This window comes from Podarcis gaigeae (genome assembly GCF_964106915.1).
Source record: "Podarcis gaigeae genome assembly, chromosome: 7".
NCBI classification, from domain to species: domain Eukaryota; kingdom Metazoa; phylum Chordata; class Lepidosauria; order Squamata; family Lacertidae; genus Podarcis; species Podarcis gaigeae.
In genome coordinates, this window is record NC_139683.1 from 2696297 (window position 1) to 2722266 (window position 25970).

Genomic DNA, 25970 nt, shown 5'->3' on the forward strand with positions numbered 1-25970 from the left:
GCGCTCTGAACCACTACACCACACTGGCTCACAGTGTGAGCTGATGTTTATATCAACTCACAAAAACCCTGGGCAAGAGTTGCCTCCCATTGGCAAGGATATTGTAGAGTTGGAAAAGGTTTGGAAAAGAGCAACCAAAATGATTCAGGGGATTCTTTCCTATGAATAAAGGTTACTATTATTTATTAAATTTATATACCGATCTTCCTTGGAAGATCAAGGGGCGGTTGATGGTACTGTCATACCTCGGGTTGAAGCAGCTTTGGGCTGAGCATTTTCAGGTTGCGCTCTGCGGTGACCCGGAAGTAACGGAGCGAGTTACTTCCGGGTTTTGTCGCTCGCACATGCGCTCAAAATGAAGTTACGTGCATGCGTGGAAGCAGCGAGTCGCGACCTGCGCATGCGCAGACGCGCAGATGTGGGTTGTGTTCGCTTTAGGATGCAAACGGGGCTCCGGAACGGATCCTGTTCTCATCCAGAGGTAGCACTGTATAGAAACACGAAATACATGATGCAACAATAACAACAAAAATATTTGGGACTTTTTAGCTCAGAGACAAGGCGAGCAAGAGGAAACATGATAGCAGCTTAGAAAATTAGGCATCACATGGAGATAGCGGAAAGAGAAAAGTTATCCCGCCTCTCCCAGAACACTAGATCTTGCGGACATCCTAGGAAGCTGAATTTTGGGAGTCAGGACAGAAAGAAGGAAGGCCTTCTTCACACAATCTTGGATGTATTTTGTAAAAAAGTAATCTGCATTAAAAAAATTCATTACGGAACAAAAAATTATTTCGGAACACCAGTTGCTGGAAACCACAGGAGGATTTTGCTCGAATCCTGTTTGCAGGTTTCCCAAAAGAGGCATCTGTGAGGACCGGATGCTGTTTTTGTTTTCCAAAATGTCTGGAGGCTGCCAGGTGAGGGAAGCCTGATTTAGAGACATCGACTGGCGCTCTTCTTGTGGGGAATGCTTAACAGGACGCACCAAAGAGACACAGCAATCACCCAGGTCTGAGGGATATTTGAAAATGGAAAGAGAAGCTCCTCGCTGCAAGAGCTCAAATCCAGCCCCCGTTCCAAAGCAGACAGGAAGGTCAAATCCTGACCTGCCCAAGTCCACAACCCAAACATCCCTCACAGTTCAGAAACCTAAACTGTACATTGCTCTCATTATATTTTATGACGCTCTACACAGAATGAATCAGATACAGAAACCAACCTTCAAAAACAAAATGTGGCATTCCTTTTTCTTTAAAGTGCTTTCTTTAAATCTTGCTTGTTTAGCTTGCCTCCAGGTGACTGAAAAATCCCTCATTTTGTCTGTTTAATTAGGCAACGGTTCACCATTTGCACACAGGCTTGGGTGAAGGAGATGACTTTACGACGGTGAATTCAAAGCTAAAAAACGATTGCCCAAAGAGCTGATAAACGCACTTCTTAGAAATGCTACTATCCCTAGCTGGTAAATGCATGCCCAAATATTTCACGTTGCCTCTGGAAGATACTCAAATTTATGCCTTGATTAAACTCAGGGTGAAAGGGGGGGGGAGAGTGCTTGCGTGTGTGAAAACAGCCACCAGGAATGTCTCCCCGCGTGACGTTGTTGCTCAGAGATGATGCATCACCTAAAACACCTCAGAGGGCATTCTAGGTTATTCTTGGAGGTCATAGCAGGACACAGAGGAGGAGGAGAAGGAAGGCAAGTTGCTGGAAACCATGGGAACAGGAAGCTGGACTAGATGGGCCCATGGCCTGATCCAGTTGGGGAAGGAGAGTTTAACCTTTCCCACTCCCATGCACAGTTTTATAATAATATAATAATAATTTATTATTTGTACCCCGCCCATCTGGCTGGGCCTCCCCAGCCACTCTGGGCGGCTTCCAACACAATATTAAAATATAGTAATGCCTCAAACATTAAAAGCTTCCCTAAACAGAGTTGCCTTCAGATGTCTTCTAAAAGTCTGGTAGTTGATTTTCACTTTGACATCTGATGGGAGGGCGTTCCACAGGGTGGGCGCCACCACCAAGAAGGCCCTCTGTCTGGTTCCCTGTAACTTGGCTCCTCGCAGCGAGGGAACCGCCAGAAGGCCTTCGGCGCTGGACCTCAGTGTCCGGGCAGAACGATGGGGGTGGAGACGCTCCTTCAGGTCTACTGGGCCTTTGAGGCCGAGGCTGGGCTGAGGCCAAAGATGGCTATCATTTTTCCTCTCCATCTTTATCACCTCTCACGTGGGGCAAAAGGTGGTTGCTGATGAAACACAAGCCATGCTGCCTCTGTTTGGCCTCTGTGGCTCAGCCTGAAGGTGGAGAGGAAGCACCAGTTTCTCCCTGAGGCTGACGCTCCGGGGGTCCGCGCCTTGCCCCCCTGAGTCAGGGCCTATTATTTAGGAGCCAGCTCTCATAGTTGTGGCGGAGAAAGGGACCGCCAGAGGTAATCCAGCCGGTGGAATGAACGGAATCCCTCAAGCATTTTGCTGGCCACTCAGGCAGGGCGGCGGTTAGCACAAATCTCTGGTGACAGTGGGCTTGTATGCTTCACGGCCCCTCAATTCCACTTGTCAACTCGTTCACAAACACAATGGTTCCGTCTCGCGACTCACTGGCCATAAAATGCAGCAGATGAGCTCCCTGTTAGCTGACAGGATGCAGCCAAACATGAAGCAGGCGGGGAGTGATCCATTACGGGCCACCAGGAGCGGAAACCGACAGCAGCCCCGGGAAAGGCAGCCGTGGACAGCAGCTCCAGAGAAAGGGGTAGAAGAAGAAGAAGAAGAAGAAGAAGAAGAAGAAGAAGAAGAGTTTGGATTTGATATCCCGCCTTTCACTCCCCTTAAGGAGTCTCAAAGTGGCTAACATTCTCCTTTCCCTTCCTCCCCCACAACAAACACTCTGTGAGGTGAGTGGGGCTGAGAGTCTTCAGAGAAGTGTGACTGGCCCAAGGTCACCCAGCAGCTGCATGTGGAGGAGCAGGGAAGCGAACCCGGTTCACCAGATTACAAGACTACTGCTCTTAACCACTACACCACACTGGCTTGTCAGGGGTCTTCTCTGCCTCCTCTCATGCTGTTCCACCATTCTCCCTAGAGGCCAGGGGGCTCCAGTTCTGGCTGCCATGTGTCAGGAAATGTAGATCTCAGTTCTGGCCCCTCACTTCCATTCGTCTTTCTGCAAGCTCACGGCATCTTTCTGCATGCACCATGTGGTGCAATTTGGGATCCTGGGAATCGTCATGTTTGCTCGAAATCAAAAGTCAAGGTTCTAGCTCTCACACACATATTCCGCACTTGCGTGGTCTGAACACATGGAACACTGAACGCTACTCAGAGCACTTTCTGGGAAGCCCTGCTGGGTGAGATCAGTCTCCCTGGAAACCTCTTCTGCCTTTGGTCTTGCCCTGCTCCAGCCCTGCCCTTCTGGCTTACAGGATTCCTGCTTAGCTACCTGACCAGAAGCCTGACAGAGCAAAGTTTCCAGAGTGAGCCCCAAACCTGTTGAGAGTGAGAGGGATGGAAGGGGGGACACAGAGAGAGATATACATGCAACTACATTGCAGCTCTGTAAATTCACAGTTCGGGCACCAGAGACCTGCCCTCTGTTTCTGGGGGCACCTGGGCAACTGTCAGCAAATTACTCAGCCCCAGCTTCCAACCTGTAAAATGGGAATGGCATCCTCCCGCACAGGACAGCTGGGTGAGCTAATGCAAAACTCTCTTTGTAAATGAAAAGCAGCCTTTCAAATGAGAAACAGCAAGTAAGAGGAGGAAGTGCCCCTCTTGACAGCAGAAAGTTTCCTTCTCTCACTAAATAAAAAAATTCCTTCCAGTAGCACCTTAAAGACCAACTAAGTTAGTTCTAGGTATGAGCTTTCGTGTGCATGCACACTTCTTCAGATACACTGAAACAGAAGTCACCAGACCCTTCTATATAGTGAGAAGGTGGGGAGGGGTATTACTCAGAAGAGTGGTGGGAATGGGTGATTGGCAGATAGCTGTGCTCATCACAGGCTCATCACAGCTATCTGCCAATCACCCATTCCCACCACCCTTCTGAGTAATACCCCTCCCCACCTTCTCACTATATAGAAGGGTCTGGTGACTTCTGTTTCAGTGTATCTGAAGAAGTGTGCATGCACACGAAAGCTCATACCTAGAACTAACTTAGTTGGTCTTTAAGGTGCTACTGGAAGGAATTTTTTTATTTTGTTTTGACTATGGCAGACCAACACGGCTACCTATCTGTAATCCTTCTCTCACTGTGTGTCTATGGACAACGTTCATCCTAAAATAAAATAAAATAAAATAAAAATAGTAGTGACCAGGTGGTCAATTCAAGAGTCACCCTCGGGGTGTTTTTTGCAGCTGGGACCACTTCTAATTTGCATCAGTCTTGCTGGCTGGCTGGGGATGGAGAAAGGGGCTGCTTTTATGAATCCTCTCCTCCACTGCCTCCTGTGGGAGGGAGTTCCACAGTTAAACCATGTGCTACATGAAGAAGTCCTTTCTCTTCTCTGTCCTAAATCTTCCAGTCTTCAGCTTTATTTTATGTCTATGAGTTTTGGGGTGTGTGTGTGTGTGTGTGAGAGAGAGAGAGAGAGAGAGAGAGAGACAGAGACTGACTTTTCTCTATGCACTTTCTCCATGTCATTCATCAGGATATAAACTTCTACAAGTTCTTGCCATGAGAGAGGAATAACAACTTTTCTTTACCCACTTTCTCCGTATCATATCCTTCTATCAGATTTCTTCTCCAAAGTGGCCTTTGCATAGAGACAGCTCGCTCAAAGGCTTGGCATCCATTCTGCTTCTCACCTTGTGACTTCTTTCTACCACCGTCCATTCTGTCCTCTTTGTTGTCCTGATACCAGTGAGCAACTTCACTGCCTGCCTGTGTTTTCGGTGGTGGGGAGCTGCCTTTCAGCTTAAGTCTTCCACTCCAGCCTCAAAGCTGTCAGGGATTCTTTAGCTGCGATTCCTGCATTGTGGGGGTGGACTAGATAGCTCTTGGGGTCCCTTCCAACTCCCCAGTTCTATGATTCTATGATGCATCTCAGTCCCAGCGACTCCGATGCCAAGTAAATAACTAGCGTGGGAGGGCGGTGAATCTGGGGTTGTCAGATGCAGCCACTGGAACAGGAAATATTTCCAAGTCTCTCAAGTGAGATTTTAATGCCCTTTGCGTATAGGGATGCAAAGGCTCTGAGTTGCAAGAGGAAAGAGCTTTTGAAGACCGTGCCACGATTAATCCAGAAAAAGTGAGGATCACAGGCCCGCCAAATCCGGGAAGCTTGGCAGATTTGAAAGTTGCCAACAAATCAATAAGGATAGAGGAGATGATTGGGGGGGGGGGTGCGCTGCAGACACAATTAGAGGCACACAAATGAAGAATCAGAAAGCACATTCTCAAAGAGCTCCCTGGGGGACGGGAAGGCACAGGTTGCATTCAGAATGAGTGCTGGCTGGGGAGCAAGAGGGGTGGCAGAAAGTTAAAAAAATTGTCATGAGTCGTGATAGAGCCTCCATGGGTCAGGGTAGTCTACCTTTGACTCCCGTGGGCCAATGGGACATGGCTCTGGCACCAGGCCCTGCTTGCAAACTTCCCACAAGCTTCTTGCATGTGTTTTCCCCTGTAAAATAATTCCGATTCTTCAGAATCGCAGCTATTTCTTCCTTTGCTGCCACATTTGTAGGCAGCAATGCTTCTGAGTACCAGTTGCTGGAAACCACAGGAAGGAAGAAGGCTCTTGTGCTCAGATCCTGTTTGCTGGCTTCCCATAATGAGCATCTGGTGAGAACCTGGTGAGAACAGGATACTGGAATGGAAAGCCCATTGGCCTGGTCCAGAAGGGCTCTTACGTTTTTTTGAAAACTAGTTCCAAGACCTACTAGTTCTGGAGGTAACCTGAATGTTTGCAAGCCATGTCTGCAAAAAGTAGCATTGCACCGGGGGTGGGGGGCGTTTTCATGGCTCCGGGTCCTTTCTTCTCCAGGAATCACAATTCCTCCTCCTGCCATGCACTTGTTGTTGTTTAGTCGTTTAGTCGTGTCCAACTCATCGTGACCCCCTGGACCAGAGCGCACGCCAGGCCCTCCTCCTTCCACTGCCTCCCGCAGTTTGGTCAAACTCATGCTGGTGGCTTCAAGAACACCGTCCCAACCACCTCGTCCTCTGTCGTCCCCTTCTCCTTGTGCCCTCCATCTTTCCCAACATCAGGGTCTTTTCCAGGGAGTCTTCTCTTCTCATGAGGTGGCCAAAGTCTTGGAGCCTCAGCTTCAGGATCTGTCCTTCCAGGGAGCACTCAGGGCTGATTTCCTTCAGAATGGATCGGTTTGATCTTCTTGCAGTCCATGGGACTCTCCAGAGTCTCCTCCAGTACCAGAATTCAAAAGCATCAATTTTTCGGCGCTCACCCTTCTTTATGGTCCAGCTCTCACTTCCATACATCACGACTGGGAAAGCCATAACTTGAACTATACGGACCTTTGTTGGCAAAGGGACATCTCTGCTTTTGCACTGCTCTTTGCCAAAAAGATTCTACATTTGAGAAAGATTCAAGAAGCGCACAAACTAAGAGACAGTCTGAAATGAATGGAATCACTAAAGTAGGTCTGTTAATTTCAGTTGGTCTACTCTGAGCAACCCTGAGGAAAGCCACACAAGCCACCTCAAATAATTTGTGCTTAAGTGCAGAATCTGCGTTTTCCGACAGGGGAGTTTCTGCCCAGGGAGGGGCTGGCGGGCAGGCAAGCAAGAACAGACAGACAAGACATCCGCCGCTCCACGAATGTGCACACGCTACCTGCAGCTTGATAGACTCTGCATTAGGAAAGCAATTATATTAGAGGTTTGTTAACTCAATTATGAAAGTAGTTTGTGATGCTTTTTAATTAACTCGTTTCTGCACGCCTGATGGAGCATGGGTTTGCCAGCGTGGATTTGCCAGATGAGACAGAGCCTCAACGAGGGGACTGGGCCGTGGTGTGAAATTGGGAAACGGAGGGAGGCAAGCAGTGGTGCGCCTGGGTGTGTCAGAACACACACGGAAGGACGGAGACAGAGAGCTCAGCCCACTGGGGCCTTTTCCTGCCTCGCTGAAATGAATCGGCACATCTGAGGCCTCCGACAGCCGACTCCTGACTCCACAGGTCTCCTTGCAATCAATGGGCTTTTCTAAAAACTCTGAACATGAATTGCTGTGGACGCAGGCAGTTGTGGAAGAAGCTGTGCCACTTACTTACTTTTCCTATTTAACATTTTGCCTTAACAAGAGTCCTGGTGAACTTAAAAACCTGGCATATTACTTACTATTTTTGTTTGTATTAGGGACGCGGGTGTCACTGTGGGTTAAACCAGAGAGCCCAGGACTTGCCGATCAGAAGGTCGGTGGTTCGAATCCCCGTGACGGGGTGAGCTCCCGTTGCTCGGTCCCTGCTCCTGCCAACCCAGCAGTTCGAAAGCACGTCAAAGTGCAAGTAGATAAATAGGTACCGCTCCGGTGGGAAGGTAAACGGCGTTTCCGTGCGCTGCTCTGGTTCGCCAGAAGTGGCTTAGTCATGCTGGCCACATGACTCAGAAGCTGTACGCCGGCTCCCTCGGCCAATAAAGTGAGATGAGCGCCGCAACCCCAGAGTCGGCCACGACTGGACCTAATGGTCAGGGGTCCCTTTACCTTTAATGAGGTATTATTTTAATATTCCTCCATGAAATTAGGGAGGGGGGGGATGTCTCTAAGCCTACGCTGTTGCTAGAACAGCTGCAAAATCCCCACAGATGCTAACAGGAATTGCTGCAGGATAGAGACGGCTGGAACTATCAGGGGCAGCAGCGATTCTACCTGCCTTGCCCCCTCCTGCCCCACCTGGAACCCTTAAAAGGAGGAGCTGCTGGTTTCGTGGGGAATAATCACTTGCCTTTCTGGTAGGAAAACGAACGCATTTTGATGCTTCTGAAATGTAAAGATTTATTTTGATCGTTATTGATTTCCATTCTGTCACATGTGCATTGATAAGTTTGTATTCGCATCTGCATTGTTTCTGAGCCGCCTTGGGGTTTTTTTGGCCAAAAGGTGGCATATTAATAAATAAGACAGGAATGAGATTCAAACCCCTGCCCTCTCCTGCCCATCTGTCCCCCCACCCATTTTATGTCCCTCCCCTGCATCTGTTTCAGCAGAGCGGAGCCCCAGAGATACCAGCTTGCCGCTCTCCCAAATACCGAAAAGCAGATGGCGCCTGGGACGCAACAGCCCATTGCAGAGAGGAAACAAAACTCCAGAATCTTGCGCCGGGAATAAATTATGCAACCATATGATCTATGATGCTATTCCTTCCTTGGAGGTATTTAAGCAGAGGTTGGCTGGCCATCTGTCATGGATGCTTCAGTTGAGATTCCTGCATTGCAGGGCGTTGGACTAGATGACCCTCAGGGTCCCTTCCAAGTCTACTCTTGATTCTATGATTATAAACCCAAGGGGTGCTGTTGTTGAGCCAGGGAAACCCTGAAACCCTGGGATCAGTAAAAGGGATACTCAAGAGCAGCGCTGCTCTTGCATGCTACAGGTATCCCAATGTGAAGTCTGGGATCTACAATGAGCTATTCCGAATAGCAAGGTATTCACTGCTAGATTCATTAAGTTTCTAGTCCTCACCATCAATCAAAAGAGCTTGGGAGGCTGAGACCACTACAAGTGGGGCAGAGCTTTGAAGGGGGCAAGGGGTTCAGGAATTTACCTTATTGGCCACGAAACTCTCTATTCTCCACACCCTGTTTTTCCTCCTTCATTTGTCTCTTTAAGCCTTTTTGGAGGATGGATGGTGGCTAACAGATTGAGGTTGAATCCTGACAATACAGAAGTACAGTTTTGGGGGGACGGGGTGGATGGTTATGGGGGACTCCCTAGTCCTGAATGGGGTAACTGTGCTCCTGAAGGACCAGATGCACAGCCTAGGTGTCATTTTGGACTCACAGCTGTCCATAGAGACGCAGGTCAATTCTGTGTCCAGGGTGGCTGTTTACCAGCTCCATCTGGTACGCAGGATGAGACCCTACCTGCCTGCGGACTGCCTCGACAGAGTGGTGCATACTCTAGGTATCTCCCGCTTGGACTACTGCAATGCACTGTATGCGGGGCTACCTTTGAAGGTGACCCGGAAACTACAACTAATCCAGAATGAGGCAGCCAGACTGGTGACTGGGAGCAGCTGCCGAGACCACATAACACCAGTTCTGAGAGATCTGCATTGGCTCCCATTACGTTTCTGAGCACCATTCAAAGTGTTGGTGCTGACCTTGAAAGCCCTAAACGGCCTCAGCCCAGTATATATGAAGGAGCGTCTCCACCCCCATCGTTCAGCCTGGACACTGAGGTCCAGCCCCGAGGGCCTTCTGGCGGTTCCCTCTCTGCGAGAAGCCAAGTTACAGGGAACCAGGCAGAAGGCCTTCTCGGTGGTGGCACCCACCCTGTGGAACGCCCTCCCAGCAGATGTCAAAGAGAAGAAGAACTACCAAACGTTTAGAAGACATCTGAAGGCAGCCCTGTTTAGGAAAGCTTTTAATGCTTAATAGGTTATTGTATTTTAGTGTTTTGTTGGAAGCCGCCCAGAGTGGCTGGGGAAACCCAGCCAGATGGGCAGGGTATAAATAATATATTATTATTATTATTGTTGTTGTTGTTGTTGTTGTTGTTGTTGTTGTTGTTGTTATGTGAACTGCCCTGAGATCCCCTGCACTGGCTCCCAGTGGAGTACAGGGTCAGGTTTAAGGTGCTGGTTTTAACCCTTAAAGCCCTATACAGCCTAGGACCCTCGTACCTACGGCCTCAACCAGAGCCTGGGCTTTTTCGGCTGTGGCCCCGATCTGGTGGAATGCTCTGTCACAAGAGACCAGGGCCCTACGGGACTTGACATCTTTCTGCAGGGCCTGCAAGACAGAGCTGTTCCACCAGGCCTTGGCCAGGGCACAGCCTGACCCCCTCCTTCGGTAATCCTCATAGAACTCTAGCTCAATGGTTGCCATTAATTTGATTTTGAATTGATTTTAGAATGAATTGATTTTAGAATGCTGTGTGTTGTTAGCCGCTCTGAGCCCGGCTTTGGCTGGGGAGGGCGGGATATAAATTATTATCATTATTATTATTATTATTATTATTATTATTAGGTGGTACATAAATTCAATAAATAAATAATATGGTCATCCAAACCCTGTTTAAAAACCTCTTTCCCCATTCCAAGGGAGTCTGTTCCACTGTCAAACAGCCCTCACTCTCAGAAAGTTGTTCCTAAGGTTTAATTGGAACTGGCTTTCTTGCAATGTGAATCCATTGGTTCAGATTGTCCCATCTGGAGCAGCAAAAAACAAGCTTGCTCCATCTTCCATGTGACGGCCCTTGAGATATTTGAAGATGGCTGTCCTATCATCTCTCTGTCTTCCCTTCTCCAGGTTAAACATCTACAACTCCCTCAACCGTTCCTCATCAATTTCCAGATTCTCTTATCATCTTGGCCACCCTTCTCTGAACACTTCTTAACCCGTGTTGCCCAGACCTGTGAGTCCAGGGTGAGGCCCGCTGGCGTGATACAGGTGTGTGCATTGGCAGGGAGGGAAAGGAGGCTCTTGGCAGAGTTATTCCTGCAGAAGCGGAAGCGGTAAACAAAAACTGGAGCGCTGTACCTCAATGAATTTTCCAAAGCGAAAGTGTTTTGAGCGTGCTCAGCGGAGCTGTTAAAAAAGACTGGTGCGAGCATCTTCCATTAACGTTACGACCGTGAAATATGACAATAAAATGATAGCCGTATGGCCGCAAATTTGCAGCCCGCCGAGTTGCCAGGGGTTTATCCTCACTCAAACGTGCAGAGAGCTGTAAAATGTTTACAGAAAGGGTCGTTTGCCACCATAAAATCCTCTTTTCTCTCCTAAACAAGGCTGAGCGGAGTCATTTACAAACCCCAGAATGTTCATCGGGGGAGAGGGGAACATCTGTTCTCTCCAGGAGCCGGCAGTGATCTTCTCGAACAAATTAACTAAAATGGGTGCTTTCTAATTAAATTAGCACTCGATTGGAAGGGCCGACATTGGTGCACTCGCTTACAATTAGCACGGGGAGGACCGACTGCTCCGGCGCAAACCATTTAACTGGAAGGTGAAATATGGAAAGCCGCATTACCTGCGGACGATTAGCACCGCAGCAACGGGAGGCTTCGCTTCTGCCCTCGCCACGGCGACGAGAAGGCGGAGGGGTTTGCAGAGCCCCCCAGCGGGAAGGAACAGAGAGGATAAAGAAGGCTCTTGGAACGATTGCCTGTGGCCGGCCTTGCAAAGAGCTGGGAAGAGAAGGGACTCAGGGTGGCCTGCTACTAACGGAAGTGACCCAGCAAAACCAAGCACTCTCTGCAAAGGCTTAGGCATGAAGGGTCACTGGAATCGCCATCTGCAGAGGTAACCTCTCTTTCCAAATAATAATAATAATAATAATAATAATAATAATAATAATAATAATAATAATAATAATTTATTATTTATACCCCGCCCATCTGGCTGAGTTTCCCCAACCACTCTGGGCGGCTCCCAATCAAGTGTTAAAAAGAGTACAGCGGTAAATATTAAAAACTTCCCTAAACAGGGCTGCCTTCAGATGTCTTTTAAAGATAGGATAGCTGCTTATTTCCTTCACATCTGAAGGGAGGGCGTTCCACAGGGAGGGCGCCACTACCGAGAAGGCCCTCTGTCTGGTTCCCTGTAACCTCACTTCTTGCAATGAGGGAACCGCCAGAAGACCCTCGGCGCTTGATCTCAGTGTCCGGGCTGAGCGATGGGGGTGGAGACGCTCCTTCAGGTCTACTGGGCCTTTGAGGCCGTTCAGGGCTTTAAAGGTCAGCACCAACACTTTGAATTGTGCTCGGAAACGTACTGGGAGCCAATGCAGATCTCTCAGAACCAGTGTTATGTGGTCCCGGTGGCCACTCCCAGTCACCAGTCTAGCTGCCGCATTCTGGATTAATTGCAGTTTCCGGGTCACCTTCAAAGGTAGGACCACGTAGAGCGTGTTGCAGTAGTCCAAGCGGGAGATAACTAGAAGCAAAAAAACCCCCAAAAACCACGGGGGGGGGGGGACCTGCCTTCACGCTCAGCCTGTGAGCTCCCAAAAAACATTTAGTGGTCCCTGAAGAAAACAGAGCCCTATTGCATCAGGGAGGGCTGCGTGGAGAGAGTCTCTTCCTTTAAATTCCTAGGAGTTTATCACAGTGAAGACCTTACTTGGAAAATCAATACAACCCAGGTGGTTAAGAAAGCCCAAGAGACACTCCATCTCCTCAGAGTATTGCAAAAGAACGATGTCAATCAACATTTGATGATCTCCTTCTACCGGTCAACAATAGAAAGTGTCCTTTCCTACTGCATCACGGTGTGGGACGCTGGTTTGACATCACTTGATAGGAAGTGCCTACTGAAGGTGGTGAATACAGCTCAAGATATTATGGGCTGTCCCGTGAATCCGCTGGATGAAATAGCAGGAGAAAGTTGCCTCAGGAGAGTGAGGAAAATTCTCAGGGATGATTCACACCCTGGCCGGCACTTTCTTGATCTCCTGCCCTCGGGCAGAAGATACGGAAGCATACTTAGTCACACCAACAGGGTAAAGAACAGCTTCTATCCGTGGGCTGTTAGGCTGCTGAGTGAAAAGACAACAACAGGGCAACGGACTTTCAGGTTTGGTGGGTGTGCGTCAGTAAACAAGGGGAATTAAGACTAAGAGAACTGAGTGGGGGGTGCTCGTGTAATCTCACTGTATACAAGTTGTACAAGTGACAATAAAGTATTTCAATTTCAATTCAATTCCTACTTCAAAAACGGATTCTGGTGGCAAGGTAACCCACTTTCCCCCCATCCAATTTTGCAACACACGTCACTTGCAAGAGCCTAACAAATTTTCAGAAATACATAGAGGGCTATCAATGGCTGCTCGCCAGGACGACTATGTTGTATCGCCACAGTTGGAGGCAGCGACGCTTCTGAATACCAGAAACTGCAGGAGGGGAGAGCGATCTCGTGCTTGGATCTTGTTCAGCCACTGTGAGAGCAGGACGCTGGACTAGAGGGGACATTGGCCTGATTCAGCAGGCCATGGGAGCCAGTTGCTATGGGCTGAGGTCCCTTCGCACCGCCCCAATAAAACATCTGAGGAGGCCATTCCCTCCGCCCCAGTTGATGGGCGCTGCCACTCAACTGGTGTGTTTGCGCTGCGTCTTGTGATTATGTGGGGCTTGCCCAATATTTTTTTTCAAGCTGCAAGCCCTGCATTTCCCCGGAAGCAGAATCCAGACACTCTGTGCTGGCCTGGGAGTCTGATTCAGAGGCTGTGCCGGAGGAATCCCAGCCTGCACAGGAGTCCCCGCCTCCAGGGCCGGCTGAGCTAGGGCAGGGCCTTGGATCTGAAGCACCTGTACCTGTGCCGGATCCTCAGGAGCAGGCACCAGGTGATTCCACTCTGGCTCCGGAGGTGATAGAGGACACAGTGCCTACAGGTGCACCTCTCCCAGCCCTGTCAGGGGAAGGTGAGCCTCCCCCTGGGTCTAGTAACCCTCCAGCCTCTCCTGAACTGCAGAGGCTCAGGGCAGAGAGGCGGAGGGAACTGGTTTCTCCCAGGAGGAGTGCTCGCCTTAAGGCCAGGATAGGCGGGTCTCCTGGGGGCCAGGACCGCCCCTGGCCTCAGAGAAGATAAAGGCCAGTCAGCCCGGTCCCAGGTTGCGGGAGCAACGTTGTTGAATACCTGCTTCTGCCCGGACCCAGACCTGTCCTTCCAGAGTTCCCGACCACGCCCAGCTCCTCGCTTTGGACCCCGCTTGGCCCTTGGTGGACAGACCCTCGACCCAGGACCGGACTCTTACCATGCCTCACAGTCACGCCCCCCCCCCCCGAGACCAGCACACACCCCTTGAACACATTATGAACACTGACATTTTGCCGGAAGACGGTTCCGGCTGCTCAGACCATCAAAGTTGAGGACCAGAAGCCGTGCTTGTACCTGCGTCTTCCCCACTCCTATCCCTCTCAGGCTTGCGGTCTTCCTCGCAGGGGGATGTGGGGGGCGACTGGAGAGAGATGAAGGAGGGCAGCTTCGTTAGCCTGCTGGTCGAAGAGGGGGTCTCGGGGCTCCAGACGTCTCCCCGCTGCTCTGCCCTCGAAGGCCCAGGCGTTTCTTCAGCTTCCTCTTCCCTAAAGGAGAAAAACAACGATCAATGCTCATGCAATGTGTAAAGCTGCCATGTATTTTAATATGCAATTTTATTATTTATGTGTACATATACGGTATACAGTGGTGCCCCGCAAGACGAATGCCTCGCTAAACGAAAAACCCGCAAGACGAAAGGGTTTTCCGATTTTTTAGCGGCTTCGCAAGACGAATTTCCCTATGGGCTTGCTTCGCAAGACGAAAGCCCATAGGGAAATCTCCGGGGACAGTGGGGAAGCGCAGCGCGCCTTCTCCTCTGTTCCCGGACCTGTCCTAAGGCTTGCGGTGGGAGGTCCGGGAACAGAGGGGAAGGCGCAAAGGGGCTTGCGGTGGGAGGAGGGTTTTTCCTCCCCACCGCCAACATTCAGAACAGCATTCTGAATGTTGGCGGTGGGGAGGAAAGCCCTCCTCCCACTGCAAGCCTTCAGGACAGGTCCGGGAACAGAGGGGAAGGTGCGCAGCGCTTCTCCTCTGTTCCCGGGGCTTGCGGTGGGAGGAGGGTTTTTCCTCCCCACCGCCACATTCAGAACAGCATTCTGAATGTTGGCGGTGGGGTGGAAAGCCCTCCTCCCACCGCAAGCCTTCAGGACAGGTCCGGGAACAGAGGGGAAGGTGCGCAGCCTGCTGCCCCGCGCGAGGGGCGCTCTTAAGCAGAGCGCCCCTCGCGCGGGGCCGACATTCGCCGCTTGGAGAGCCCTGCGGGGAAGTCCTGCAGGGTTCCCCAAGCGGCGAATGTCTGCGCCGCGCGAGGGGCGCTCTTCTTAAGAGCGCCCCTCGCGCGGAGCAGCAGGCTGCTATCCGCAGCTTGGAGAGCCCTGCGGGGAAGTCCTGCAGGGTTCCCCAAGCTGCGAATGTCTGCGCCGCGCGAGGGGCGCTCTGCTTAAGAGCGCCCCTCGCGCGGGGCAGCAGGCTGCTATCCGCAGCTTGGAGAGCCCTGCGGGGAAGTCCTGCAGGGTTCCCCAAGCTGCGAATGTCTGCGCCGCGCGAGGGGCGCTCTTCTTAAGAGCGCCCCTTGCGCGGAGCAGCAGGCTGCTATCCGCAGCTTGGAGAGCCCTGCGGGGAAGTCCTGCAGGGTTCCCCAAGCTGCGAATGTCTGCGCCGCGCGAGGGGCGCTCTTCTTAAGAGCGCCCCTCGCGTGGAGCAGCAGGCTGCTATCCGCAGCTTGGAGAGCCCTGCGGGGAAGTCCTGCAGGGTTCCCCAAGCTGCGAATGTCTGCGCCGCGCGAGGGGCGCTCTTCTTAAGAGCGCCCCTTGCGCGGAGCAGCAGGCTGCTATCCGCAGCTTGGAGAGCCCTGCGGGGAAGTCCTGCAGGGTTCCCCAAGCTGCGAATGTCTGCGCCGCGCGAGGGGCGCTCTGCTTAAGAGCGCCCCTCGCGCGGGGCAGCAGGCTGCTATCCGCAGCTTGGAGAGCCCTGCGGGGAAGTCCTGCAGGGTTCCCCAAGCTGCGAATGTCTGCGCCGCGCGAGGGGCGCTCTGCTTAAGAGCGCCCCTCGCGCGGGGCAGCAGGCTGCTATCCGCAGCTTGGAGAGCCCTCTGGACCTCTTCTGAAGGCGGGTGGGGGGCAAAAGTCTTTGTCCCCCCTGCCTGCCTTCCCGGGGGATTTTAAAATGCTGGCGGGCGGCAGCGCTGCCGCCCGCCAGCATTTTAAGATCGCCCCGGACAGCGGAGAAGTCTCCGCTGTCCCGGGAAGGGGGGGGGAAGCAAAGACTTTCGCCCCCCCACGTCGGCCTTCAGAAGAGGTCGGGGGACAGACTGTCCCCAAACCTGGTCTGAAGGCGGTTTCCATAGGAACGCATTGATTGATTTTCAATGCATTCCTATGGGAAACCGTGCTTCGCAAGACGAAAAACTCGCAAGACGAAAAGACTTGCGGAACGAATTAATTTCGTCTTGCGAGGCACCACTGTATATGTACACATAAATAATAAAATTGCATATATATACATATATACATACATACACACACACACACAAACGGGACGCGGGTGACGCTGTGGTCTAAACCATTGACGCTAGGACTTGCCGATCAGAAGGTCAGCGGTTCGAATCGCCACGACGGGGTGAGCTCCTGTCACCCGGTCCCTGCTCCTGCCAACTTAGCAGTGCAAAAGCACGTCAAAATGCAAGTAGATAAATAGGTACCGCTCCGGCGGGAAGGTAAACGGCGTTTCCGTGCGCTGCTCTGGTTCGCCAGAAGCGGCTCAGTCATGCTGGCCACATGACCCGGAAGCCGTCTGCGGACAAACTCCGGCTCCCTCGGCCTATAGAGCGAGATGAATGTGCAACCCCAGAGTCGTCCATGACTGGACCTAATGGTCAAGAGTCCCTTTTACCTTTACCTATATATACACACCTCTATCTATCTATCTATCGATCATCTATCTATCTATCATCATCATCAACTGTTGGTTTTGTTTACATTTTGAACTTTTTTTAAGGTCAACTTCTTCTTAACTTAAGAACATGAACAAGACCTGCTGGATCCCATCTAGTCCAGCCTCCTCTTCTCACGGGGCCAACCAGATGCCTCAATAGGAAACCAGCAAGCAGGATTCAAACACAAGAGCTCCCTCCCTCCCGTGGTTTCCGGGCACTGGTGTTCAGAAGCATTGCTGTGGAGGCAGGACAGAGCCATAAAGGCAAGTAGCCATCCATAACCCTCTCCTCTATGAAACTGTCCACTCCTCTTTTAAAACCATCTAGGCTATCACTGCCTCCTGTGGCAGGGAGTCCCGCAGGTTAACCATGTTCTGTATGAAGGACTTTCTTTTATCTCTCCTGAGTCTTCCAACATTCAGCTTCACTGGATGTCCCTGAGTTCTAGGGTTAGGAGAGAGACAAAAAACCCCACACCTTTTCTCTTTCTCCACTCTCCATGCTATGCACAGCATCTGAAAGTACCCACCTTGGTCCCTGAGATCTTTTTTTTTGGGGGGGAGGGAGTCTCTCTTGGCCCCCCCCCTTGGCTCAGAAAAAAGTTTTTTATTTGAGTTTCTACTGAAATGAGGCTGCATTTTAATCTTGTATTTTAATCTTGTTTTTAAGTTGTATTTCAATCAATTGTTTTTATAGCTGGTGTTAGCCACTCTGAGCCCGGTCTTGGCTGGGGAGGGCGGGGTATAAATAAATTTTATTATTATTATTATTTATTATTATTATTATTATTAGATGCAAGGTTCCTAACTACCTGAAGCAGGGCATTCAGGCTGTGGGACCAAGTCTATGGGATGCGCTTCTGATTGAGATTAGACAAGAACCCTCCTTGCTGAACTTCAGGCTCATAACCAAAGAGTTTATTGTTTCAACCGGCATTTTAAGGAAGTTGCTGCTTTTTTGTTTGATAAACTTCTTTTGTTTTATTGGTTCTGTCCTGTGTGGTGTATTTATCTGTGCGCCACTTACAGATGCTAGCGATTCAGCGGTACAGAAATGACTTAAGTAAATAAAAAACAGATCATTTTTAATCTATGTTTTATTGTAAAACATGTTATGGAAAATAAATAAAAAATGCTACTGGGAGATACAGAATTCTGGTGCAAAGGCCGCCAGAATTAAGCAGGTAAATATTAAAATCACAGTAGGCAGAAGCCGGGAGAATTGTAGGAGCGTGTTGCCCTGGTAAAGACTACAGATCGCCCTAGACCTGAGTGGGGTTCAGAATGTCTCCCCAGCCCAGCCCATGGAAGACCACATTTGTAGGAAGAGGACTTTCAATTTGCAAAGCACTTCAAAGCCCTATTGGCTTTTGTCTTCTCAACAACCCTGCAGGGTTGATTTTTGTTTTAAAAGATAAAAAGGGAGGCCCATAAGCCAAATAGACCACACAGCATGTCCATAGTAAAGCATAGTGTGAGCCCCATACTACGCCAGCCAGAATGGCTGGGGCAACCCTGTCAGATGGGCTGCATATTATTATTATTATTATTAATAATAATAGAAATCAGCCCACGAAGGAACGGAGCACCCATCTTTGAAAATAAGCTGTGCCCCTTCCTCTGTAAAAAAAACCAAACATCATTGCACAACCCACTGAGGAAGATAACAACACAATAACACAATTTGAAGCAGTAAAACAATTGATTGCGCATTTATTCAAAATCCAGTTAAAACTATTTAGTTTCATTCACTCCATGAAATTGGCAGACTTGAACCAGCAATAGGCAGCTTTTCGAAGTCTGACAGATGGCGGGGTGGGGCTGCCCCCTTTGGGAACCACTGCTCTAACCACTAAACCACGCTGCCGTGTGCTTTCACACCTCGTTTCGCAGGCTCCTCACCTAAGTGCTGGTACTTAACAGGTGTCCTCCCCTCTTCCTCCTGCCCAGCCTCCCCCCCCAAAAACATTGGCTCTAGGCCTGTCCCATCCCACAGGCTCTGGTGCCTCTGAGCAAATCCGGCTAATGTGATGTTTTATCATGTTTGACGTCTCTGTTGGCAGGGCTAATAAAGACAGAGGGAGCCTGCTATTTAAAAGCTCCTCTTGTCTGGCAGCCACCCTCCCTCTCCCGGAAAAGGGGGGGGCTGGAACGCAGCGGCCATCTCCTCTCTACCCCATGAACACCCCACCCACCCCCCTGGCATTCTTACCTAAAAATGAGCAAGGAGGTATTTTACACCTCATTGGCACATGGGGACGCAAGCTGGCTGGCATTCCAAGTTTATTCGTCAGCCTGGATAAGTCTGTGACCCGATGGCATCCACTGCCCTGAGTGCTACCATACAAGGCAGGGCTGGGGGCTCTCAGAGGAGGATTCTCAAGGGACCAATATAGAGAGATGGCCCCCACTTTGTGGTCCACACCCAGCCAGGTTGCTCACTGGGGAGGGAGAGAGGCTGGGGCGCCCAGAGGACCAGCTGAGCTGCCACGACCCTCTAAACTCCATGCATGTGCAGCCTGATCCTAGTTGGCTTTACTCAGGTGTAGGGGACGCAGGTGGCGCTGTGGGTTAAACCACAGACCCTAGGACTTGCCGATCAGAAGGTCGGCGGTTCGAATCGCCGCGACGGGGTGAGCTCCCGTTGCTCGGTCCCTGCTCCTGCCAACCTAGAAGTTCAAAAGCACACCAGTGCAAGTAGATAAATAGGTACCGCTCTGGTGGGAAGGTAAACGGCATTTCCGTGCGCTGCTCTGGTTTGCCAGAAGCGGCTTAGTCATGCTGGCCACATGACCCGGAAGCTGTACACCAGCTCCCTCGGCCAGTAAAGCGAGATGAGCACCGCAACCCCAGAGTCGGTCACGACTGGACCTAATGGTCAGGGGTCCCTTTACCTTATATATACTGTATAAAGAACTATTGGCCTTTGCATTTTTAGCAACATGCTGGAAGGATTGCTTTAAGGAGATGCTCACACCTCGTGAGTATGGGGGAAATCTCTGCCTAGTTCTGCCCTGGCCAACCAGGGCACCCGCCAAATGTTCTGGGAGGCAGCTGCCACCAGCCCCAGCCAGCACAGCTGGCCTAGATGAACAGCTCAGAGCCCCCCCCCCCCGCTTTTGCGCTGCATAATTTTTTGATGCCGGCTCCCTCGGCCAATATAGCGAGATGAGCGCCCCAACCCCAGAGTCGGCCATGACTGGACCTAATGATCAGGGGTCCCTTTACCTTTAAGGACAGGGTTGCCTAGTGGTCAGTTTGTTGGACTAGGACCTAGGAGACCAGGCTTCAAATGCTTATTTGGCTGTGAAGAAACTCACTGTTGTGTGTCTGCTCTCGGCCGAACCCGCCTCGCAGGGGCGTTGTGAGGATGAAATGAGGAGAGGGAAAGAGGGGGTTAAACATTTGCCTCCTTGAGCTCCTTGGAGGGGGAAAGGAGAGGTGCAAATGGGAGAAATGAATGAATAAGACCAATGAGCTGAACGGGGATTGACTCTCCAAACACACATTAAGAAGAGGACGGTACTTGTGCACTCTCTGCTCTCTCTCCTCAAAAGGAAGGACCACAACTTGCAAGTTGCTCTGGGTAGCTTTGGGCAAGATAAGGTGACTAACAAATTTAATACATAACAATAACAAATCAGCACTTGCTTCGTTATCATTGCACAACAAACAGGACTGATCAAGGCATGCTGGTGCACGTTCTGTGGGGCCAGAACAGATGGGTGTTAACTGGTGAGCAGGGTCAGTGTTGAGCCGATGCTGGGCCGGGCCAATGCAGGAACCCCCTGATTCAAAGTCCTTTTTGGCACTGGGGAAGTTGGCCTATACTGGTTAATGGAGGCAGGACAAAGGGTAACAATGCAGGGGAGAAACAGCAGCTGCCAGGTGTCTCCCAGCAGTTTAACTATGGAACTCACTGCCACAGGAGGCAGTGAAGATCCACTTGGATGGCTTCAGAAGAGGACTGGAAGAGGAGTGGGCTCTCAAGGGCCACTAGCCAGGATGGCTCTGCTCTGCCTCCAGAGTCAGAGGCAAAAATGCTGCTGAATGCTAGTTACTGGAAACCACAGGCAGGGAGAGTTCAGGTCTTGGGTTCAAATCCTGATTGCAGGTTTCCCAGAGGTATCTCGTTGGCCACTGAGAGTCCAGGATGACAGCAGGTTCGTCTTCGGTTCTTAAGTACCCCTCTCTCTGTTAGGAGCTTTGAAAGAAAGGTCTCCTTCTAAGACAAGGTGTTGACAAAGCACATCAAGCAAAGGTTATCCAGAAGGGCGAGAGAATGATGACCTTTCCTTAATTTTTCCATTAAAGGAAATGCCTTGAAAGGCAGACATTTAAAAGCAAATAAAACCATAAAATAGAGAAGAGGCAAACCCCAGACGAATGGATCAAATGCAGAACGTCCGAAGTCATCCTGCATCGCAAGAGGTTGGACCGGATTTGGACTGTACAATTCTGTGATTCCAGAAGTGCGAAAAATACTTTACATTCCTTAAGCAGTTAAGGAGCGGAACAAGCCCGCGTCCTGCCATTTTTATAGCAAAAGCAGGGCTGATGTCCCCGCTCCAGTCGCTTGCCCAGAGGTAGCTCTTGGGCAGAACTGCACAGGGTTGAAGGGTGACGAAGGAAGAGTGTGCTCTCCGCACTCATCTCTCATGCTCATTTTGGAAAAGGGGTGTGTGGTGTACGCTGGATGCACAACCGCGCCTCAAATAAACGACCTGCCACTCTGCCCATATCCCGCACCCAGTTTCACTGTGCTATGCCTCCGGGACCGTGGGTTGGGCAGCAGAGACGTCAGAGGTGCCACGGAGAGAGCCAATTGCCCACACCTGCGTCTATCGCAAATAATAATAATAATAATAATAATAATAATAATAATAATAATAATAATTTATTTATACCCTGCTCATCTGGCTGAGTTTCCCCAGCCACTCTGGGCTGCTTCCAACTGAGTGTTAAAAACAATACAGCATTAAATAGTAAAAACTTCCCTAAACAGGGCTGCCTTCAGATGTCTTTTAAAAATAGGATAGCTGCTTATTTCCTTCACATCTAAAGGGAGGGCGTTCCACAGGGCGGGTGCCACCACCGAGGAGGCCCTCTGTGCAAAGAGACAGCATCAGAGGAACACCGACCTTTTTTCTTTGCAGGTGACAGGGACATGTTCCCTGGTCTTGCAAGATTTTGCAATCGCAAGGGGGCAGAACAGGAAGTGGGAATTACCTAGGGAGGAAGTGGGAGGAAGCGTTTAAGGACCAGTGGCAACTGGGGATGGCACTCTTGAGTGCTTAGCACAGATCTAGAGAGGAAAAGCAAAAGCAGCTGCTTTCTGGACCTTTTACCTCTAAGGAGTGATGAGCCAAGCCTTTAGCAACCGCTGCAATGAGGTTTTGGGTGTGCGTAGCAGGGGGTGGGGCTGCGGACTGGGTTCTTGCATAAGTGCAAGGCTGAGGTGCAGAGACCCCTGCAAAAGGAAAATACCCAGATATGAGGCTGGAAGCATTTGATGCGGAAGGAATGGCAGAGAGGCTCCTGCCAGAACGGCTACGGACAGAATTAGCTACTTTTTCTATTCTGGGACTATATAAATATATCTGCTCTGTTCTGTGATGCGGAGGTGGGCCTCATTCGCAGCCCTGGGGTGGAGGGGGGGGGGCAGGACACAATGCGGTCATGAGGCACAGGACACCGGCTCAATGGGGCAGGCTTCAGGGACACAGGCAAGCGGCGTGACTTGCAGGCTGCAAAGCTTTTGCTTAGTTCGTTTCCTTGTTTCTGCAAGTTCTGAGCTGCCTCAAGTGCAACTGCTGTAGAAAGATGAGGTATACGCAATGAAATCAAATAAAAAACTCAGGCCTTTAACCTGTTGATTATCCAGAACACTTATTTGTTGAAGTAATTTGTATCTGCTGATGAAATAATTTTTGGAAGATTAACTACCTGTTGTTTGACCAATTAAATCAATTAAATTTTAACCAAATTTACTTATTGGGAAAACCTTGATATTGGTGCCTCCTAAGAGATACAAAAAGAAGTGTGTTTCAGTCAACTATATAATAAGAAGATGCCATTCCTCACTAGAAGGAAAGGTCACAGATTACGAACTCATATTTCTGTACTGTTGCCGGTACAGAATCAAAAGCAACTGAAAAAAATTAGTTCATGTACCCTTAGCCCCATCAATTGCCACTTATGCCCATAGATCAATCAACTACATATTTGGTTGATTAATCTGATTTACCAATTGAAAGCTTCAAGCCTTATTTCTAAACTGATTTTCTTAAGGCACCTACCTTATTTTTCGCCCCATAGGACGCACCAAGTTTTTTTGGGGGGAAATAAAGGGGGGGAAATTATTTTCCCCCCAGGCGCTTGTGGGGCCGGCAGCGGGGAGAAGCGCTCTTCTCCCCACAGCCCGCCTTCAAACCAGATCCGGGGACAGCGGGAAGACGCGCTGCGCCTCCCAGCTGTCCCCGGAGCTTGTGGGGCTGGCGGCGGGGTCTCCTGAAGCCTGGATTCGCCCCATAGGACGCACACACATTTCCCCTTCATTTTTGGAGGGGGAAAAGTGCGTCCTATAGGGCGAAAAATACGATATATATTGTAACTTTGCCGTTATTTTTATCGATTATAATTTAGTAATGATTTATTGTAATTGATGAAAATGATTTTTTTGTATAATTATTATTCGCTGATATTTTGGGAGGTAGTTTTATTGTGTTTTATTATATTCTAACAGATCGTTGAATACTACTTTATTTTATGTAATCTGTTTAAGTCATGCCCCAGCTGCAACAAAACATGCCTCTCCCCTATCGGTCTCTACAGCCACAGCAGGTGCTGAAACTCTCCTACAGTTTGAATTCACCCTGAAAGGCTCCCTTCTCCATTGTCTCCCGAGACAGATGGATGCCGACTAAAAAATATTTTTTTATTGTGACTTATTTGCATTGGGTTGGACTGCTATAAGATGTGTGATCTCTGTTGTATACTTTGCTGCTTCCTCAGCTTGTAAACTTGTCTTGTGAAGAGTTATATAGAACGGCAGTATACCAGTTAAAAGTGAGGAGGATTCAAAATTGCTCACAATAACAGTCTTTAAGTGGAAGCGCTTTCTAACGTAGAACAAACTGTTAAGTATCTAGGAGACGAAGGTGCTGAGCCTGCCTGGCTTTTGCCTTTGGATAAAGTCTCACGACTGGCCTCGTCCACTGTGACAGCTTCTAGGGCAGCGTCATTTCCTTGGCCCAAACAATAAAGCAGCTGTTTGTTGCTTTTTCCTGCGATGGACTCACTTTGCTCAGGCTGCAGGAGCCCAGGAGAACCCTCGGGCAGACCGGGAAGGATGGAGAAAGCTCCCAGACACCTACCTGCCCAGGTGGCTAACAGCATGGTGCAGTGGTTAGAGTGTTGGGCTAAGACCTGGGAGACGAAGTTTTGAATCCTCTCACTCAGTCCTGAAGTTCACTGGGTGGCTTGGAGCCTATCACCATCTCTCAGCCAAACCTACTTCCCCAGGTTAATGCTAAAACAAGGAGCAGCGAACCATGCCTTGAGCTCCTTGGAGGAAAAGGTGAGGTCTAACTAGAATGTCAAGAGAAACACAAAGAATAATGGCAGACGAAATTAATGGACTATGCAGAATTGGACAAAATGACAGGAGGGATTTGAAACCTGCGGGACCAGAGATTTACAGAAGATTGGAAGAAGTATACAGTCATACCTCGGCTTGAAGTAGCTTCAAGTTAAGTATTTTCGGGTTGCGCGTTACTTCCGAGTTTTGCCGCGCGGACATGCGCAGATGCTCAAAATGACACGCGCATGCGCGGAAGCAGCGAAATGTGACCTGCGCACATGCAGACGCGTGTTATGTTTACTTCATATTGCGAACGGGGTCCGGAACGGATCCCATTCGTATCCAGAGGTACCACTTTATGAATTATTTGAAGAGCAACTGTAATCAACAAATCACGCTAGTAGGACTACAATAAGTTTTGTAAGGAGAAATATACGAAGTGTTACAAAGTAGAAAAAGATAGAGATATTGGTTATGGGTTTGAAATGTAATAGGGAAAAGAATAAATGTATACTAAGAGATTAGACTGGAAAATTTTCAGACAGGGCAGATGGAAGTCAAAAAAACTGAATAAGATGTAAAAGTATGTTAATTACTGTTGAAAATGGTATGTTAAAAAACATATCTATCTATCAATCATCTATCTATCTGTCTATCATCTATCTATCTATCTATCTATCTATCTATCTATCTATCTATCTATCTATCATCTATCTATCTATCTATCTATCATCTATCTATCATCTTTCTTTCTTTCTTTCTTTCTTTCTTTCTTTCTTTCTTTCTTTCTTTCTTTCTTTCTTTCTTTCTTTCTTTCTATCTATCTTTCTATCTTTCTATCGATCTATCGATCTATCACCGGTGCCTACGATTCTGAGCAGAAACACATGCAGAGCTCCAGAATCAGCAAATGTGATCTCTGCTCTCAAAATCGGACTGGAAGTGTGCATTAGGTAGGTTCGTCTTTGAATGCAACCTGAATTCCGTCTCCCTTCCATCCCTCGCTGTGAGCAGGTGGAGGAACCAGGATGCATGGCTAAGCCGGGGTTGCCTTGCCCACCCTGGCCAATGCAGAGTTAAAAGTGCCTCTGCTCCCAGAGTTAAGGGTGCACAGCTGGGAAGGAGGGAGCTTGCAGTGGCGGCGTTATGACAATGAGATGATCAATAGGCCCCCAAGGGCACCTGGGACAATGACCTCTAACAAGGCTCTCTCTGCGTTTATGCTGATGCCTGCTGACGCGTTCAAGTCTCCGGCACAGCCGTAAAGGTGCTGTGTCCTTCGGCGTCTGCCACTGTGCAAGGGCCTCGCTGTGCCAGGATGACACCCTCTCGTCTCCTTGTGCTGTTCCACAGACTCTACAATGGCGTTACCTACAGAGCAGCAGCTAGAGAAACAGGGAGCAGAGAAGGGGAGAGAAGGGGCAAAGCTAATTTCAGGGGGAGGAGAACTGTGTCCTGCGTGATAGGTTTTGCAAGGAAAGAGAGAAGGAAGGAAGGAAGGAAGGAAGGAAGGAAGGAAGGAAGGAAGGAAGGAAGGAAGATGCATAATCTCCTTCCGAGGGTCTGAGCAAATACATCACTTGCATGCTATTGCATGCTGTTGCATTGCAATCATATACCACCTTTCCCCTTCTCTAAAGTGCCGTGCACGGTTTTCTACCCCTCCTCATTTAATCCTCACAACAACCCAATGAGGTAGGCTAGGGTGAGAAGCAGCGATTGGCCAAAGTTCACACCTAGTGAGCTTCATGGCTGGCAGAGCAGGGATTTGAATTCCAGTCTCCC

At 49.6% G+C, this 25970-nt stretch overlaps 1 protein-coding gene across 2 annotated transcripts in view; it reads right to left on the reverse strand.

The window, feature by feature from the left end:
- ZC3H3 (zinc finger CCCH-type containing 3) overlaps positions 1-25970 on the reverse strand; it is a 273959-nt gene that overhangs the window by 13087 nt on the left and 234902 nt on the right. Inside the window, exons 11-12 of one of the 2 annotated variants that reach the window (XR_014566778.1) lie at positions 13931-14214; positions 12687-13325 (exon numbers count right to left, since the gene is read on the reverse strand). Coding sequence is in view for 1 of the 2 variants with exons in the window: in XM_083749076.1 (XP_083605202.1) it covers positions 14024-14214 (191 nt within the window). In the remaining variant the exon portion in view is untranslated. Of the gene's footprint in view, positions 1-12686; positions 13326-13930; positions 14215-25970 lie in introns of those variants that run through there. The other variant, XM_083749076.1, reaches the window with a different exon arrangement.